The sequence below is a fragment of the Ptiloglossa arizonensis genome, chromosome 5 (assembly GCF_051014685.1).
Source record: "Ptiloglossa arizonensis isolate GNS036 chromosome 5, iyPtiAriz1_principal, whole genome shotgun sequence".
Taxonomy (NCBI): domain Eukaryota; kingdom Metazoa; phylum Arthropoda; class Insecta; order Hymenoptera; family Colletidae; genus Ptiloglossa; species Ptiloglossa arizonensis.
The window spans coordinates 5,911,348-5,926,501 of NC_135052.1; the positions used below are offsets into that span (position 1 = coordinate 5,911,348).

The 15,154-nt window shown below is 46.3% G+C and overlaps 1 protein-coding gene across 3 annotated transcripts in view; it reads left to right on the plus strand.

Annotated features, from left to right (window-relative positions):
- LOC143147403 (protein abrupt) overlaps positions 1–15,154 on the plus strand; it is an 87,111-nt gene that overhangs the window by 47,953 nt on the left and 24,004 nt on the right. For all 3 annotated transcript variants that reach the window (XM_076312645.1, XM_076312646.1, XM_076312647.1), the window contains exons 2-5: positions 6,658–6,894; positions 8,808–9,014; positions 9,102–9,267; positions 9,503–9,556. In XM_076312645.1, coding sequence (XP_076168760.1) covers positions 6,658–6,894; positions 8,808–9,014; positions 9,102–9,267; positions 9,503–9,556 — 664 coding nt within the window. The remainder of the gene's footprint in view (positions 1–6,657; positions 6,895–8,807; positions 9,015–9,101; positions 9,268–9,502; positions 9,557–15,154) is intronic.

Consider the following 15,154-nt stretch of genomic DNA (forward strand, 5'->3'; position numbering starts at 1 on the left):
GTAAGAGTTAGGCGACGCGGAACAATCGGTGGAAATGTTGGAGCGAATGCAACAATGATCTTAACCCTTAGCGGTCCGATGTCGAGTCACACTCGACATCGCTTTTCCTTCTGGCGCGTCCGATGTCGCGTGTGGCTCGACATAGTTTTGTGTTCTGTCGCGTCCTGTATCAAGTTTTACTCGTATTTAAGTTTTACTATGTCTCAATTTTAGACCAAATGAGATAAGATAAGAGCTACGGGACAGAAAATTTCAAACGAGCCATGCATCTTGAACTTCGCGCCTTCGCTTTAGTCTTTTCGAACACAGCGCAGTGTTCGAAGTCGTAGCAGAAGAAAGCATTTTCAAAACTTACATTTTTACAAGAAAATTTTATTTTCTAAAGAGTATGGCTATAATTTTATTTTATATACCCACTGATTCACATGGTACGCACTTGCGAATCCAGTTCGGTCCTGCTGGAACGAAACGGTAAAGAGCGTTCGGTCCGCAAAGGGTTAAGGGTGCCAGATATCGATGTCAGTTTTAAGAACTGGTCAATGGTTTGGCCGGTTTCCATTTTCGGCTTTTCTTTTTAGTCGTATTCCAAGTCCAGAGTCACAAAAACCACACGACACTGTCGTTCACATCAAGACGTGTCACTGTATACGCATTTGTTCGAACTTTGTATTCTTATATATACATTAACTAGATACGCGAGATCCCTGCATATTATAATAAACTAGATATTATAATCTGAACTTTGCAACAGGAAATAACCAATTATCCCGAATGGTTTTCTTGAAATCGCGACTCATCGGGTACAGAGTGCCCCGAAGAAACCCGTGGCAGTTAAAACACTCCTAATGGAAGGAAAGTGGCAACCACCGTCACGGAATATCGTACGAACGATAGAACGTTTATTGAAATAACTAATTACCACCGCTTCCTTCTTTAAATCGAGATATGCTTGCTTTAACCGGAATCTGAAAAGAAACGAGCTCCTCTCGACGAAAGGTAAACAGCGGCGATGATTCCCTCTTCGAGGTTTCTTGCGATTTCGACTTCGGGGGTCTGAAAGGACGTTGTTTTTCGAAGAAGGGTATTTCTTTCTGGTAGTGGTCGTCTTTTTGATTCGGTACGAGTTGCTCCAGAAAGAAGAAACGTATCGATACGCGATCTTCAACGAGAAACGGTAGCCTTGTTTAGTGGGGTGTTTATTTTTTTTTTTCTCCCTCCGTAAAATAAAAACGCTTCTTCCGGTTTTCGAAAGTTTCCAAAGGAACGATAATAAAGTAACGCAGCGTTGCGCGAATGCCCGGCAGGTTTCTTAACGTTAAAATTAAAAGCAGTTAGTTACGCCGTTTATTTTCCTTTTTCCCGAACGTTGTAACGGCCGTTGCAAAACGAGCCCGAAAGTGCTTTCAGTGGGATTTTTCAATTGCAGCTCGCTTGTTTCAATTGTGAGTTCCGTTTCGGTACGAGTTCCGAGCGAACTTGAAGTACTTTTAACGAGACGAAAATGGAATTAAAATAATGTAATAATGAAATGTCTCGTAATCCCTCTTACCCGCGAGCTATTTTATACCGCGCTCGTGAAAATCGTTGAAACGGTTTACGGGGCAAGTGGAGGCTTTGATTTAAGAATTTGTAAATTGAATTTTCAAGATATCTCGATGCAACAAAAGCGATATCGTCTCTTTGCGGTGGACTGTGTTTCGACAAACCGCAGCAATTATTTCGCGAACGAACGATCGATCGTGTTTTAATTCGAGTAAAAATTTTTAATCGTTGTTCTATTCTCGAGCTTGATATTTCCATTCGAGGCTTCTGCGCGGTGGAAGAAGATCGTGCAACTCTCGATGGTCTAAACGTTGCAATCGATAAACAATCGATCGTACGTTTCCTGTTGTTGCTCGATACGATCAAAGAAACTCGCGCTCCGATCGCGGGATATATACGTCGAATGCTGACGAAAGCGAACAAATAGATTCGAATTTACATATATCGTTATCCAAAAGGAAATTCAATCTCTGGATAAAAGTTTGATATTTTTTTCCAGCGGTAAGAAGAAAATCTCCGCGCAGAGTTGAATTCGACGCGGATTATAGAGAGAGAGAGACGTTCACTCGGCGCGATATGTAAAATTTTTGAATACAATCGATCCATTTGTTCCCAAGGTATTAGCAACGTCGACGAAATACGAACATCGGTGTTGTTTCGAGACTTCGAAGTCCGCGGCGTACGATTTCAGAGCGTTAATAGAGTATTCGGCGTAATATTTTTCGGATTCGTTTATATATTATTCAACGATCTAGAGTTCTCGAGGGTGGTTGGTCGCGTTCTTGAAAACCGTTCTTGAAAGAAACGCAAAGAAAAAACAGATTTCGTTTTTACCAGGGAATTACACGAACCGCTTAAAATCATAAAATACGAATCGCAGTGGGAAGAAAATTCGTGGCGGAGGAATTTATCGCGGAAAGCTAGCGGAAACGAGGAAAATTTAATTCGATCAAAGCCGACGTATATCTCTCAAATTGAATATACCGAGTTACTCGTTCGTCGAGAAACATTTCCATAATTCGAATTTCAATTTTTTCCGCGACGAGTAACGTCGTTTCGATGAAAAAAGAAAGAAAATAAAAAGAAAAAAAAAAAAATCAAATAAAAAACGGTTCTTTATCGTTTCGATACCCGCCGTTCGAAATTTCCATCCGGGTGAAAATTCGGCCGGTTTCCGTGACCGATAAACGAAAACGTGTAACAACGCGCAACGAACGATCCGCTCGTAGCAGCGTCGAGAAATGTACTATTTCCTCGTTGTTGACGGAATGTGCGCGGGAAATATAATTCCCCGCGCTCCGTACCGGAGTATTATTACGTGTCCGGCACTCACCGACGTGTCTAATTACCTTCGATTCAATTTCTAAATTACGGCTTCGCCGCGACGTACCGTGGGCGTCGCTCGAGGCGTGTACACGAAAAAGCAAGGAAAATAATTCAGCTGCGTGGCGAATCGTCGCGAGCGAACACGTCGGCCATTCGCCCGCTCGGCCGCGACTCACGGACCGTCCATACAATTAATTATTGACCCGTTTTAATCGTGTTAGGTCTAATTAGCGGGGGTAGGGAGGCCCGTCTCAAAGTTGTTAATTAAATTGGTTAATGCGATAAAGGAGAGTCCATAGCGGAGTTTCGCTCCCGTTCCCTTTCTCTTCTCGTCTGCTTTCGTCGCCAGCGTCGTCGCGTTTCGCGTCCCTTTGCGTCGCGTCGCGTCGCGACGCGAACACGGCAACGACGATACTTTCAGCTCGATTATTTCAATTACACGAGTTGGACAGATCGAAACCGCTGCTCCGTTTCGAACAATGTCGCCACGATGAATAATAGACACGGTCGCATGCCTTGTCGTTCGCGGTCTCGCAATGTTTACACCGATGTGTATCGTAATCCCATTGAGGAGTAACGCGGCTATAATAAGAACTTCCATCGAACGGTTATCATGGTTCCATTATGCGTGTGTTTTCACGATTACGACACACCCGGCCGGGGAATGGCCACCGCATTCTGGGCCAATTCGAAACCGTTTCTATGAATAATTACACCTTCGAAATAGAATCCAACGATCGTTAACCGTTTGCATCGGTATCGCGGTACAGTTAACGCGGGGAGTGGGTCCGACTCGTGTTTACAAAAACTCGCTCGTGACTAATGGCATTCTAGGTTCTTGAATCATTACATTATTTTAACCGCGGTGGATCGGCTCGGTGTTTCCAACGATTTCGACTATGTTCGTTGATTTTTCTGTCCTCGTCCCCGTACCCCCCAAAGTCTGTAATCTTTACGGTTCGCGTGAACATTACAATGTCCCTTCGAAACGCCCGATGTATCGAGCAAGTTGGAACTTTCGATTTAAGAATTTATAAATTGTGGAAGAAGAAAACTATTCGTTGCATCTGGACGCGAGCGCTGACCCAGACCTAACACAAATCGATGGTTTTCGCGGGGATTGTTTATCGTAGAATTGCTCTCAACGGGAAGTAAACGCGTCGATGATTCGCTGTAAAACCGTGCATTCGTATTTCTGTGTGTCAAGTATTTGGTCGATTCGGAAAGTCGTTTCGTTTTCCAAAATGGAGAATATATAATTCAATGGAATGTTTGTACACTGTAAAAAAAATCGTGTTTTATTTTCACCGAAAACAAGAAAAAACGAAACGACTTTCCCGAACAACCCAATAATTCTCTTTAAAAGCAATGCAGTTTTAAAAGTACGTTTGACAAAAAAAAATTAAGTTCGAAGTATCTACAGTTCGAACACCAAATTCGTTCATGATAATAAATTAATAATATAATAATAAATTAATCAAATAATAAATTAACCTAAATAATAGATTACTCGGTAGGTTTTATCGTTCGATAAGAAACGGTGGCATTAGGTTCGAAGTATCTACAGTTCGAACACCAAAATCGTTCATGATAATAAATTAATAATATAATAATAAATTAATCAAATAATAAATTAACCTAAATGATAGATTGCTCGGTAGGTTTTGTCGTTCGATAAGAAACGTAGCTATCAGGTACGTCGTTTTATTATTTTAAAAATGATACTACCGTTTGATGAACCTGTGCAAAGTTTCGCGCAGATCCGTCGATTTGTTCGTACATTTAAACTTACTCAAAGTCGTAGTGTCGTAGTATTTCTTTACGATGGAAAAACGACAAAACTTATCGAACAACCTAGTATCATCTCGTACACCGAGAAGAAACAACGAGGAATCGTTCTCGGAAATATTGAAACGTTTCAACGTTGTGGATCGAGAGTCTCGAGAAATTACACAGCCGTGAAATTTTCACCGATTGTGTATACCATAGTGGAAAAATGATGATACGTAACGTAGCGTTTCATGGCCCGAAAGAAGTTGCGAAAAAATTTAGAGAGGCCCTCGTGGAAACTGATACAAAATCGACCCGGCTGGCAACGCGTTGATACATCGTCGGGGAACGACCGAATATTACGAAACATTTCTTTCTCCTTCGAATGGTGCAATCTTCGTTTTGAAAGTAACGCGAAAAATCTCGCATTAATTGGTGCACTTTTCTAAAAATTGTAGCGCTCCGTTTCGACGCGCGCGACTAACGCCGTATTGCTATTCCCCTCGTTTAAAAAGAATTGTAATTCGTATTTTTTCCACGAGCTTGATTTCCTTGAACGAACTCGAATCGATTTTCGTGCACTCAAAGTGTCTCGAATGGTAAAGATTCACCGTGAAGTAGTTCCATTTTTCTTTTCTTTCATTCACAGTATAAAAAAAGAAAAAAAAAAGCGTTTTCTCCGTCCGATATGTGTAAAATGCTCGAGGAACGTAAAGCACAGAACGGTGGAAGAATTTTGAAAAAAGTAAGAAAAAAAAAAAGAAGAAGAAATTCCGTGTCCGTCGATAAATATCTGGTCCCGAGATCGTACGTATATCCCGGTCCGCGATCCGCGCGTGCGAGTCTCTTGGCAAACGGCCTCAGTTCGAAAGGGCGAAACTTATATTTTATTGCGCTAATATCGCAATAAAATTTTCAGACCGAATCGCGTTGCCCGCGTTGCCGCGAATACTCCTTTCACGAGGCGAAATATTAAGAAGAAGAAAGAGAGAGAGAGAGAGAGAGAGAGAGAGAGAGAGAGAGAGAGAGAGAGAGAGAGAGAGAGAGAGAGAGAGAGAGAGAGAGAGAGAACGAAAAGAAAAAGAAAAAGAAAAAGCGTTCAACTCGATCGGCGGCATCGAGTTCCAACCGGTCGATATACGCCGAGTCGATATTACAAAACCGGGAACGATTATAACAGCGCGGTAAGTCGATAGCGGCCGACAATAATAAATATTCCTGCACGCGGTGTGCTTTAGCGTATCGGCGATTTGGAACGTATCGATAATCGAACGAACGACCGGGTTTTCGTCGAGATTCCGGTCGCACACTCGCACCGTTCGAACACACCGTTTTACGCGTACACGCGGCCACGATACGTACGACACCTCCCGCCCCGCCCACGAAATAACCGTAATGGCGTTATGGAAACCCCCCTCGCGGCGTCGCCTCGCTCGGGGTCATTAATTATAATTAATATCGCCGCCGATAATGGTACCCCGGCACTCCGTATATTGCCAGGACATACATCGCGGAGAACGCCTCTCGCGTGTAAGTTTCGCGGCGTACGCGTCCGTATAAATTTCCGTCCTGCGCGCGGAGAAAGAGACGACGAATCACGGGGGCCGCCCCGTTACGCGAGTAGTCAATTTGTTGTAACGCTCCGCCGGTGTATCGAAAAAGAAGAAGAAAAAAAAAAAAAAAGAAAAAAACAAAGAAAAATAAATGGAAAAAGAATCCGGGGAGTTGGTCCGCGGAGTCGTTAAAAGCGGGGCGAAAGATATCGACGACGTGGATTGAATGTCGCTCGTTATACGCGTCCAGGTTGTAAATCGTCGTTGTAAATCAATTGACCGGCTCTGGCCGGGCCGAGCCGGCTGATAAATAGGATTAACTGATTTACATGAACGAGATATCCGTCCGGTCGGCATCGATCATAATCAACGCCGGACAGCGCAATCTAGAATTAATTCCAGTTAGCGCAGCGCGGACCAACGAGACATTCCTGAATCGAGCGGTTCTTTTGCTTTTCCGCTGCAGGCCAACCCATGTCAGCATCCGATCGTGATCTTGAGGGACGTCGCCTCCTCGGACATGGAGTCCTTGCTGCGTTTCATGTACCACGGCGAGGTCCACGTGGGTCAGGAGCAACTGGCTGCGTTCTTGAAGACTGCACAGATGCTCCAAGTTCGAGGGTTAGCAGACGTCAACAGTGGCGCCGCCACCGCCAAGATACCACCCCCGTCGTCGTCCGGTGGCTACAACGGTAGCGCGCCGGTGAGTTCATTTTTCAACCATTTCGATCTACCGATCGGATTCGATTCGAGTCACCGCGTCGAATCGGACAGACAGACGCGATCTAATTTCACGCGAGAATGTTTCACACAGCGATAGAACATTTTCCGCGAGTCGATTCGAACGAAAAGTTTCTAAAACCTGACCGTTACGCCACTGCGCAGAACGGTTACTCTCGCGAGTTGTTCTATCTCGTACCTACTTTTCTCGAAATTGACTCATCTTCTACGGTCAAAATTAAAATAGCGCCTTTCGTAGACGTGGATTTATCGCTCTGTGAAATTTCATCGCAATGAAGATTTCGAAGCTTCTCCGGTTAGCAAAATTTCCTCGATGCTGTCCACGTTCCCCTTACACACGGTACTCTTCGTCCGCGAGAAGAAGGTTAACGAGCGTTTACACCCCCACTCCGGTATACAGTCCACCGACTCCCCTACCATCGCACCGTGGTCGCTATTGGCCGAGAACAGCGATGAGGTTAGACTCGGTAGATTGTAACCCAGAGTGGGGATACAAACATTCGTTGGACTTCTTCGAGTACATTTCTCCCGATGACATCTTTTCAGCTCCTCGTAGTACGCGGAACATCGTTCTTACGAACGATCTTGTCTCTCGATCGAGAGAATTCGAGCGACCGGTTACTTCTCTGTAGAACGACTCCATCGATGTCTTCTTCATTCGACGATGCTCCGTACCCTCGATTCGTTGCGCTGTCGCGATGCACAAATTTCCCGCGCACGGTTCGTTTTTAAATCCAACCGAAACTCGCGTCGTTAATTAACACCGATGATGATTTCGTTCGTAGCGAGTTCTCGGACTTTGCGACCCTCTGTCTTCGGTTCTTGCAAACGTTTTCGCGAATTATCCTGTCGATCGACACAAGTGTTCGGCGCTCGGTTATACCGTCGAAATATAAGTCTCCTCGCTTCGGGAACAACTCGCCAGTTATCCAGAAACAATCGAGAACCGTTTATAATAAATAACAAGAGTTTCGGTATCCGAATTCATTCTTTTTTGGAATCTTTCGTTTGTTTCCGAAACGTTGGAACCGAGTTTCTATAACCTGGAGCATCGTTTACCGATACCCTCGACGAGTCAAAGTTTCGATAAATCGATTTCGTTAAATCGACTAACTTTCGTTGAAATCGATGGAGTTTTACGGTACCGAACAAATGTACTGGAGCAGTTGTTTCGCAATATTCCCAATTATTAAGTTGTTCGAAAAGTCATTTCGTTTTTTCTTCGGTGACAATGAAACACGATTTTTTTAGAGCGTGTAAACATTTTATTAAATTATACACTCCCCATTTTGGGAAACGAAATCACTTCCCGAACAACCTAATATAATTAGAAATACCATCGACGGAATTCACCCTTTGCACTCGAGGGTTCCTTGCTACCGGAAACCGACGCCTCGAGAAGATCCTTCGAGTCGTAAAATTAATCCGGAATGGAACATTTTTATACACTTCGGGTACATGACTTTCCGAACAGTGCAATATTAACAGGGACCAATGAGGGACCAAATCGTTAAAATTGTGTACAGAAATAGAAACAACAAGAATTGTCGCGATGGTTTTCAATCGAAACGTAGATCCTGTAACGGTACGTCTACCCACGAACGACAAAGTACTTTTCGTCCGGTACCGTGTATCGTTAAAATCGTTGAAATTGTGTACAGAAATGGGAACAACGAGAATCGTCGCGGTGGATTTCAATCGAAACGTAGATTTTGCAACAGTACGTCTACCCACGAACGACAAAATACTTCTCGTCCGGTACTGGGTATCGTTAAAATCGTTGAAATTGTGTACAGAAATGTACACAAAGTACTATTCGTCCGGTACTGTGTATTATCGTAGGTGGATCGTTTGACGATGTTTCTGTATCGACAGGCGACGCCGCGCAACCCTTGGCAAGACAACGGCAGAGGAGACTTGAACGAGAGCGGTTTGAGTCCACCGCCGGAGAAGCGACCTAGAAGCAACAGTCCACCGCTTGGTAACCACGTCGAGCCGAAAACGGACCTTCAGGAATCGCTGCTGGGCCAGGCTCTGGAAGGAGGACCGACGATACACACGACGCCCAGCAACAACGTGCAGGTGAGAGATCGAACCGTCGATCGACGGTCAGCGTTCACCGGATTTCGTCTCGAGTTCGTGTAAAGGAGACGTTATCGTTGATCGTAGGCGCAGTCCACCGGCGAGGACTCGAATTCCATGTCGGACAACGAGGAGGACATGTCGAACAACGACAGCATTCTGAACTCCGTGAAAACCGAGCCGAGCGACATCTTGAACGACTCCATGGAGCATCATCGTAACTCGTTTCCAGCGGCGCTTTTGGGACTACCGGGTAAATTTCCACTCAGTTTACCTCGAAAGTCCCCCGAGACGACTATTGCTTCTCGAAACCGTGTCTCGTTCGCGACTTTCCGCCCCCCACGAGCCGGTCACCTCGTCGTCTGTTCGAATCTTCGGTCCCCGACACCGATAATCGTCGATCGATTCTCGAAACCGTCTTCGACGTAACACCGCGCGCGTTCTATCACGCAACGGACGATGATCGTGATTGTAATTGACAATTACAGGACTGATACCAGGACCGTCCGGGATCCACGCGGCGAATCAGGATCCGAATTACGGTAAGTGATCAAGAGCAACGATTCGATTTCACAGTTTATACGATTATCGTAGCCCGGACTAATTTATCCTCCCGTCGTTCCCTCAAGACTCTGGTCTCTCGTTGTTGCGTTGAATGCATGGAACTCTCGTACCTCTCACAACCCTGCATCCCCTTGCCCAACTACCCCCTGAATAAAAAGAGAAAAAAAAAAAAAAAAGAAAAAAAAATGACATGGTGAGCGCAACGTATCGCGGAGCCGCGTCTCCCGACGGCTCTTCGAGTTCGTTCGCCGGAATTATCGATTTCCTCCGCTAAAAGGCTGCAGTCGCTAGAACGTTGTTAGGGTTGCCATGCAAAGCCGAGCTTGACTCTTTACTCGAATTCTTAACGACCCTTCGAACCTTGCCGAGGCTAACGAGTTAATTGGTCGCTCTCGATTTACGAGGTACGAATAATACGATCGACCGACAAAACTGTTTATGGAAAAAAAAGAGGGTGGAGGTACGGACTGGCAACGAAGATGGACAGAGTACACGTTACCGCATTCGAAAAAAAAAAAAAAAAAAAAAAATACAACAAACAAAAATCGTAATAAAATTGTCACTACGAAAGTGCGTTTCCTTCGTATGGGAATATATACACATATATATATATATATATATAGATATATAAATATCGGGGAGGGATACAACTGTTGCTCGCACTAAAAAAAAAAAAACCGAATATATTACCCGAATGTAAGAAAGAAAAAAAATAATAAAAGCCGGTTGCGAACCGAAAGAAAACGAAGGGCTGTGGGAGGAAAAAAAATTGAATAGTGTTTAAGGGATCGTACGAGGTTGGCTGAGGACTGACATTGGCTGGTGGTTCCAGGGCGATGGCAGCCCTCCGGAGGAGACGGTTCAAGCTCGAGTTCCGGTTGGTTGCCGGCCACGTCCTCCGCGAGGAACGACCACGCCGGGTCTGGAACCTACCAGAGCGGAGCTCACAACTCGAAAGCGCAGGATCTCTCGTCCCTCCTCCAGCAGCATCATCACCATCACCTACACGCCACCAGCCAACCGTCGCAGCAACACGCGCTCAATGCCCTGAACTCCCTGAACTCACTGAACAGTCTGAATACCGAGCAGCTGACGATCATGCACCAAAAGCTCCAGAACAATCTGCAGAGTTTACAGCAACAGCAAACCACCGCCACGGCCAAGAGCGAACTGAACCTGATGCTTCAGTCGTGCGCCAAGGACAAAATCGAGAGTATGGCGTTGTTCCATCAGCGACGGTTTCAGCAACACCACCACCACCAACAACAACAACAACACCAACACCAACACCAACAGCAACAGCAGCAGCAGCAGCAGCAACCGGACAGCGTGAATCAGTCCGGTAAACCGAAGTGTCCCGAGTGCGGTAAAGTTTACTCGAACAATTCGAATCTGAAGCAGCACATCGTGAACGTGCACACCGTGCAGACCGAGTACGTGTCCTGTCACGTATGCGGCAAGCAGTTCAAAACGAAGCAGTACCTCCAGATACATCTGTTGTCCATGCACGGGATACGGAAACGGAAGAGCTACCCGTTGTATCAGATACAATCGCACGCCCAGTCGCAACAGCAACAACAATCGGTGCCGTCTGGGGCCCAAGTATCCGGCGGTGGTGGTGGTGGTGGTCAACAACAGTCGCAGCAACAGTATCCAGCGCCGGATAGATGGTCCGAGGACAAACAGTGACTCGAGCGCGTATCGTTGATCGATCGTACGATCGACGAGAGAATCGTGCACACCCTCGACGCGGTTCTGGGCTCGAAAGAGGCTCGATAAAAGCGGATGCTGGCAATCTGCATTCGTACTCGACCACGGTAGACCCGCGAACTACAGAGACCTCGAGATGCGATCGAATATGCTAAACGAAACCTCGCAATGATATTCGTAGAGCCTTTGTACATACGATTGTGTAAATTTATGCATAGGACGATTGAAGAGCGTACAGAGAAGAAAGGTTGCGCGTGTTGTTCGCTGTTGCTACTGCTGCTGCCCCCGAAACAGCGTTCGATAGATATTTCTAGTATCTTTTCTCCTTTTTTTTTTTTTCTTCTTTTCTTTTCTTTTACTTCGCGATAGTTGTAACAAGAGGTCGGAGGTGGCGATAGGCAAAGAGGTGGCGAAAAGAGGGTGCTGATACGAGGATTGGCCGACCTATTTTCGTATTGTACCGCAGTGCGCAGCCAATCCTTCGAGGCTGCGATAAGTAAGCCTCAGCGATTGGCCAAGAGAGAGAAAGAGAGAGAGCGAGAACGAGAAAGAGAGAAAGAGACACAGAGTGAATGAAACAGAGAAAAAGTAGAGAGAAAGAGCGAGAGAGAGGGGTTCTCGAAGCGCTCCTCGCGGAATTCTTATCGGTGCAAGTGGCAGAATCGGGAAGAGGGATGCATCGGCCTCGTTTCCGCGAAAGAAAGTCATTCGCGGGAAACGTCGATAAAGGGCAGCGTTGTTCACCCCTTTCGTGGACTGGTTTCACGGTGGGGAGATACCCCGCTGGAAAAACCGAACGGTGAATATAGGAAAGGCGCGGGAGATGATTGAAAAATCGTTTCTCGTTTTGTTCGCGCGGCGGCGGGTGTTTCGAGTTGCGCGCGGCGCGTCGAAAGCACACGCGCGCGCAGAAGAAGGAACCAGTCGCGGAGAATGCAATCGGTTCGCGATTACGCGCGTGCACGGGGAAGTGGGAGGGATTTATTTCCTCGAGCGTAAAAACTGACGAGGAAAATTCACGATTCGGGACACAGTAGCCCGGTAAACGCTCGCCTTTAAACGTACCCTTTGTACGGGGTGTTGCTTTTAAAATATTGACGCGCGCGCACGCTCGTTCGCTCGCTCGCTCGCTCGCTCGTGTTAAAACCGTCGCGACGTCGGTCGCGGGAACGGTGCACGGCGTTCCATTTGCACCGACGCTTTCCGTCTTGACGCGTCGTATTTCCGTGCCGTCGCGTGTGTAACTCCCGCGACGTACACACGCGTCCCGAGCGTACACGTACGTAGGTAGGTAAGCGCGTGCACACGCCCGTGTGCCCGCGCACATTTAGGCTCGCGGAATTACGAGGCAGAAAGAGATAGAGCGGGTTGTATTGATCTCGAGGATTCAACAAACAGTACCTAGTGCCTCCCGCTCTCCTTCCTCGCCGACTTCACCTTACCACCCTCGGGGTTTGTCCCTTTCTCGTTCGTTCTCTCCGCGTAGCGTTCGGTTCCGTGGCTAGAGTTCGACGAGGGCGAACGACCCTCTTTGGATAGTTCTGTGCCATCTTATCGCCGGATATAGGTTGCCGCAACGTCCTCCTTCGGTTGCTTTTTACCTCGCTGTAACACCTGCCGGTGGATATTCCTTCGTATCTTTCGCTCGATGATATACATTACTCTTACCGAGAATGAATTTTTCTCCGTTAACCCTTTGCGGACGGGACGGTTCAAAGTGAAAGCTCCTGCCGCGATAGTCGTTTAAAATTGCCAGCGCATATTTCTGCTTAACCTCGGCCATCGATGTGCATTCAGGTGGGACACATATATGCGTTTCTCGGCTCTATCAACTGTTTCCGCCAAACGCATATACGAGTTCTTCGGCCAATTTGATGATTTGCGTAAAACGCATATATGCGGCACTCGTCCGCAAAGGGTTCAATTTACACGCGCGTGAAACTCGACGTTCGGTTAACGAAACTCCGCCTCGGCTCGGAGACGTTAAATATTAATTACGATGGAAGTGCACGCGTTTGCGAAACTTGCGAACGTGCACGTTCCTCGTAGAGTAGAAAAGTATTTCAGTTTTTCCGTAGGCGGGGTTCGAAATTATGGCCTTTACGAGAGCTCGGTACTCGCTCGAAATCGAACCTGTTCGTAATTTTTGTTTCTCGAACGACCGCAATCGATACTCGAACATCTCGTTCGCGAATACGTTATTCGTTCGTCGAGTTTGTTCAAACGTTGAATCGTACCGAAAGAGGTAATTTAGTTTAAAAAGGATCCAAAACTGGTTCCTGTTTATATTCCATTAACGCATCGCTTCAGCCTTTCTCCGATGCAGAAGCCAAATACTTCTGGATGACAATTCTCAGACTGTTTTATCGCTCGAACGTTTATGCTAATTCGTTACTCGCGTTGTCTTATTTGCATCGGTCGCGAGCACACACACGATTATTCTTAATCGCTGCTCGATAAAAGATACATCGAGTTCGTCGATCGATTCGATCTCGAGCTTTTACATCCACGCTCTCTTACCCCCAAAACGCTCATTCTTCGCAGAACGATTTCTTCTTCCAGATCGATAATCTTCTCTTCGCGATCGAAGAAGCTATATCCCGCAACGCTGAAAAATCTCGCGTCGATACATATATCGACACGGACCCAATTATCGGATACTTCTCGAATCTCAACGTATCGATTTACGAGAAAAATTCTATTTCCAATTTTGTTCAATTTCCAACACCCTGTACCTCCTCGATTCAATGTCCCAGTTGTTTCTATCGGATCGATGAAAAAAAATTCAATCGAAGGATGCAATACATCGTTCCATGACTTGATACTTTACCTGTCCCGCTGTAAAAGGATCGTTTAAATAATTTTCATCGATTATTCGCGTCGTCTTCCTCGAAACACGACAGAACTTCTTCGCCCCTATAATACAAACACATTTTACTATATTCGCTTGAAATTTTCCAGAGACTTGTTCCACGCAGGTCTCGTTCGGAACAATTCCGTAGAAAAGTAACAATTTCTATAAAAAATAGAATCTACCGATTTACAAGCGCGTACGATTTTCCCGTGTAAGGGTAGAATTCTCGAAACTCGACGATGAACGAATTCACCTATTCGAATTGATTTAGTCGCGTTCGTTGGGAAAGTTTCGATCGACTGGCCGTATCGGTGAATTTCAATAGCTCTCTCGATCCGATCGATATATCGGAGCGTTCGTCGTTAACGTGGCGAGTGTCTGTCTCGAATGATCGGGTGGCCGTTCCTCGCTGGTGAAAAGAAGAAAGTTGGGCGAGACACGCGATATCCGCGCCCCTATGAGGATCGAGCACGCGATGTGCTGGCTCACGATCGGCTCTATCACCCTCGTTGCGAACCCCTGGCAAAACAAACCCTGCGCGGGCTTATCCAATTCCACGGTATTTCCACGAATCTCTTCCATCTCCTGTCTTCCGTGCTACCCAACCCTGACGCTCGTAGTTCCGACGTAATGGAGGTGGAGGCTCGCATTTGTTCCCGGCACCCTCCCATTCTAACCCTTCCCGTTTGCCCGCGCCCCCACGTTTTTGTCCGGTCGTTCCTTCTGCTTTCTTCGTTTTTACCTTCGCCCTGCAATCCCTGCCATTCACCCGCCCGGTTCGTTCACCGTGTTCTCCTTATTTGGCGTGAAACTACGTCACCTCTGAAAGCTAGACGGCTGCCACTAAAAGCATTCGAGGGAACCACTCGGGTTTCCGTGCGGGAACGAAGAAACTGTTCCCGTTCCATCGCTTCAACGAGGAGGACAATGACTCGGGAAGAAATCGCACGGACCCGGATACCATCGTCGATAAATTTTCATCGATCATTTCTACCAATTCGACTCTCGCGCA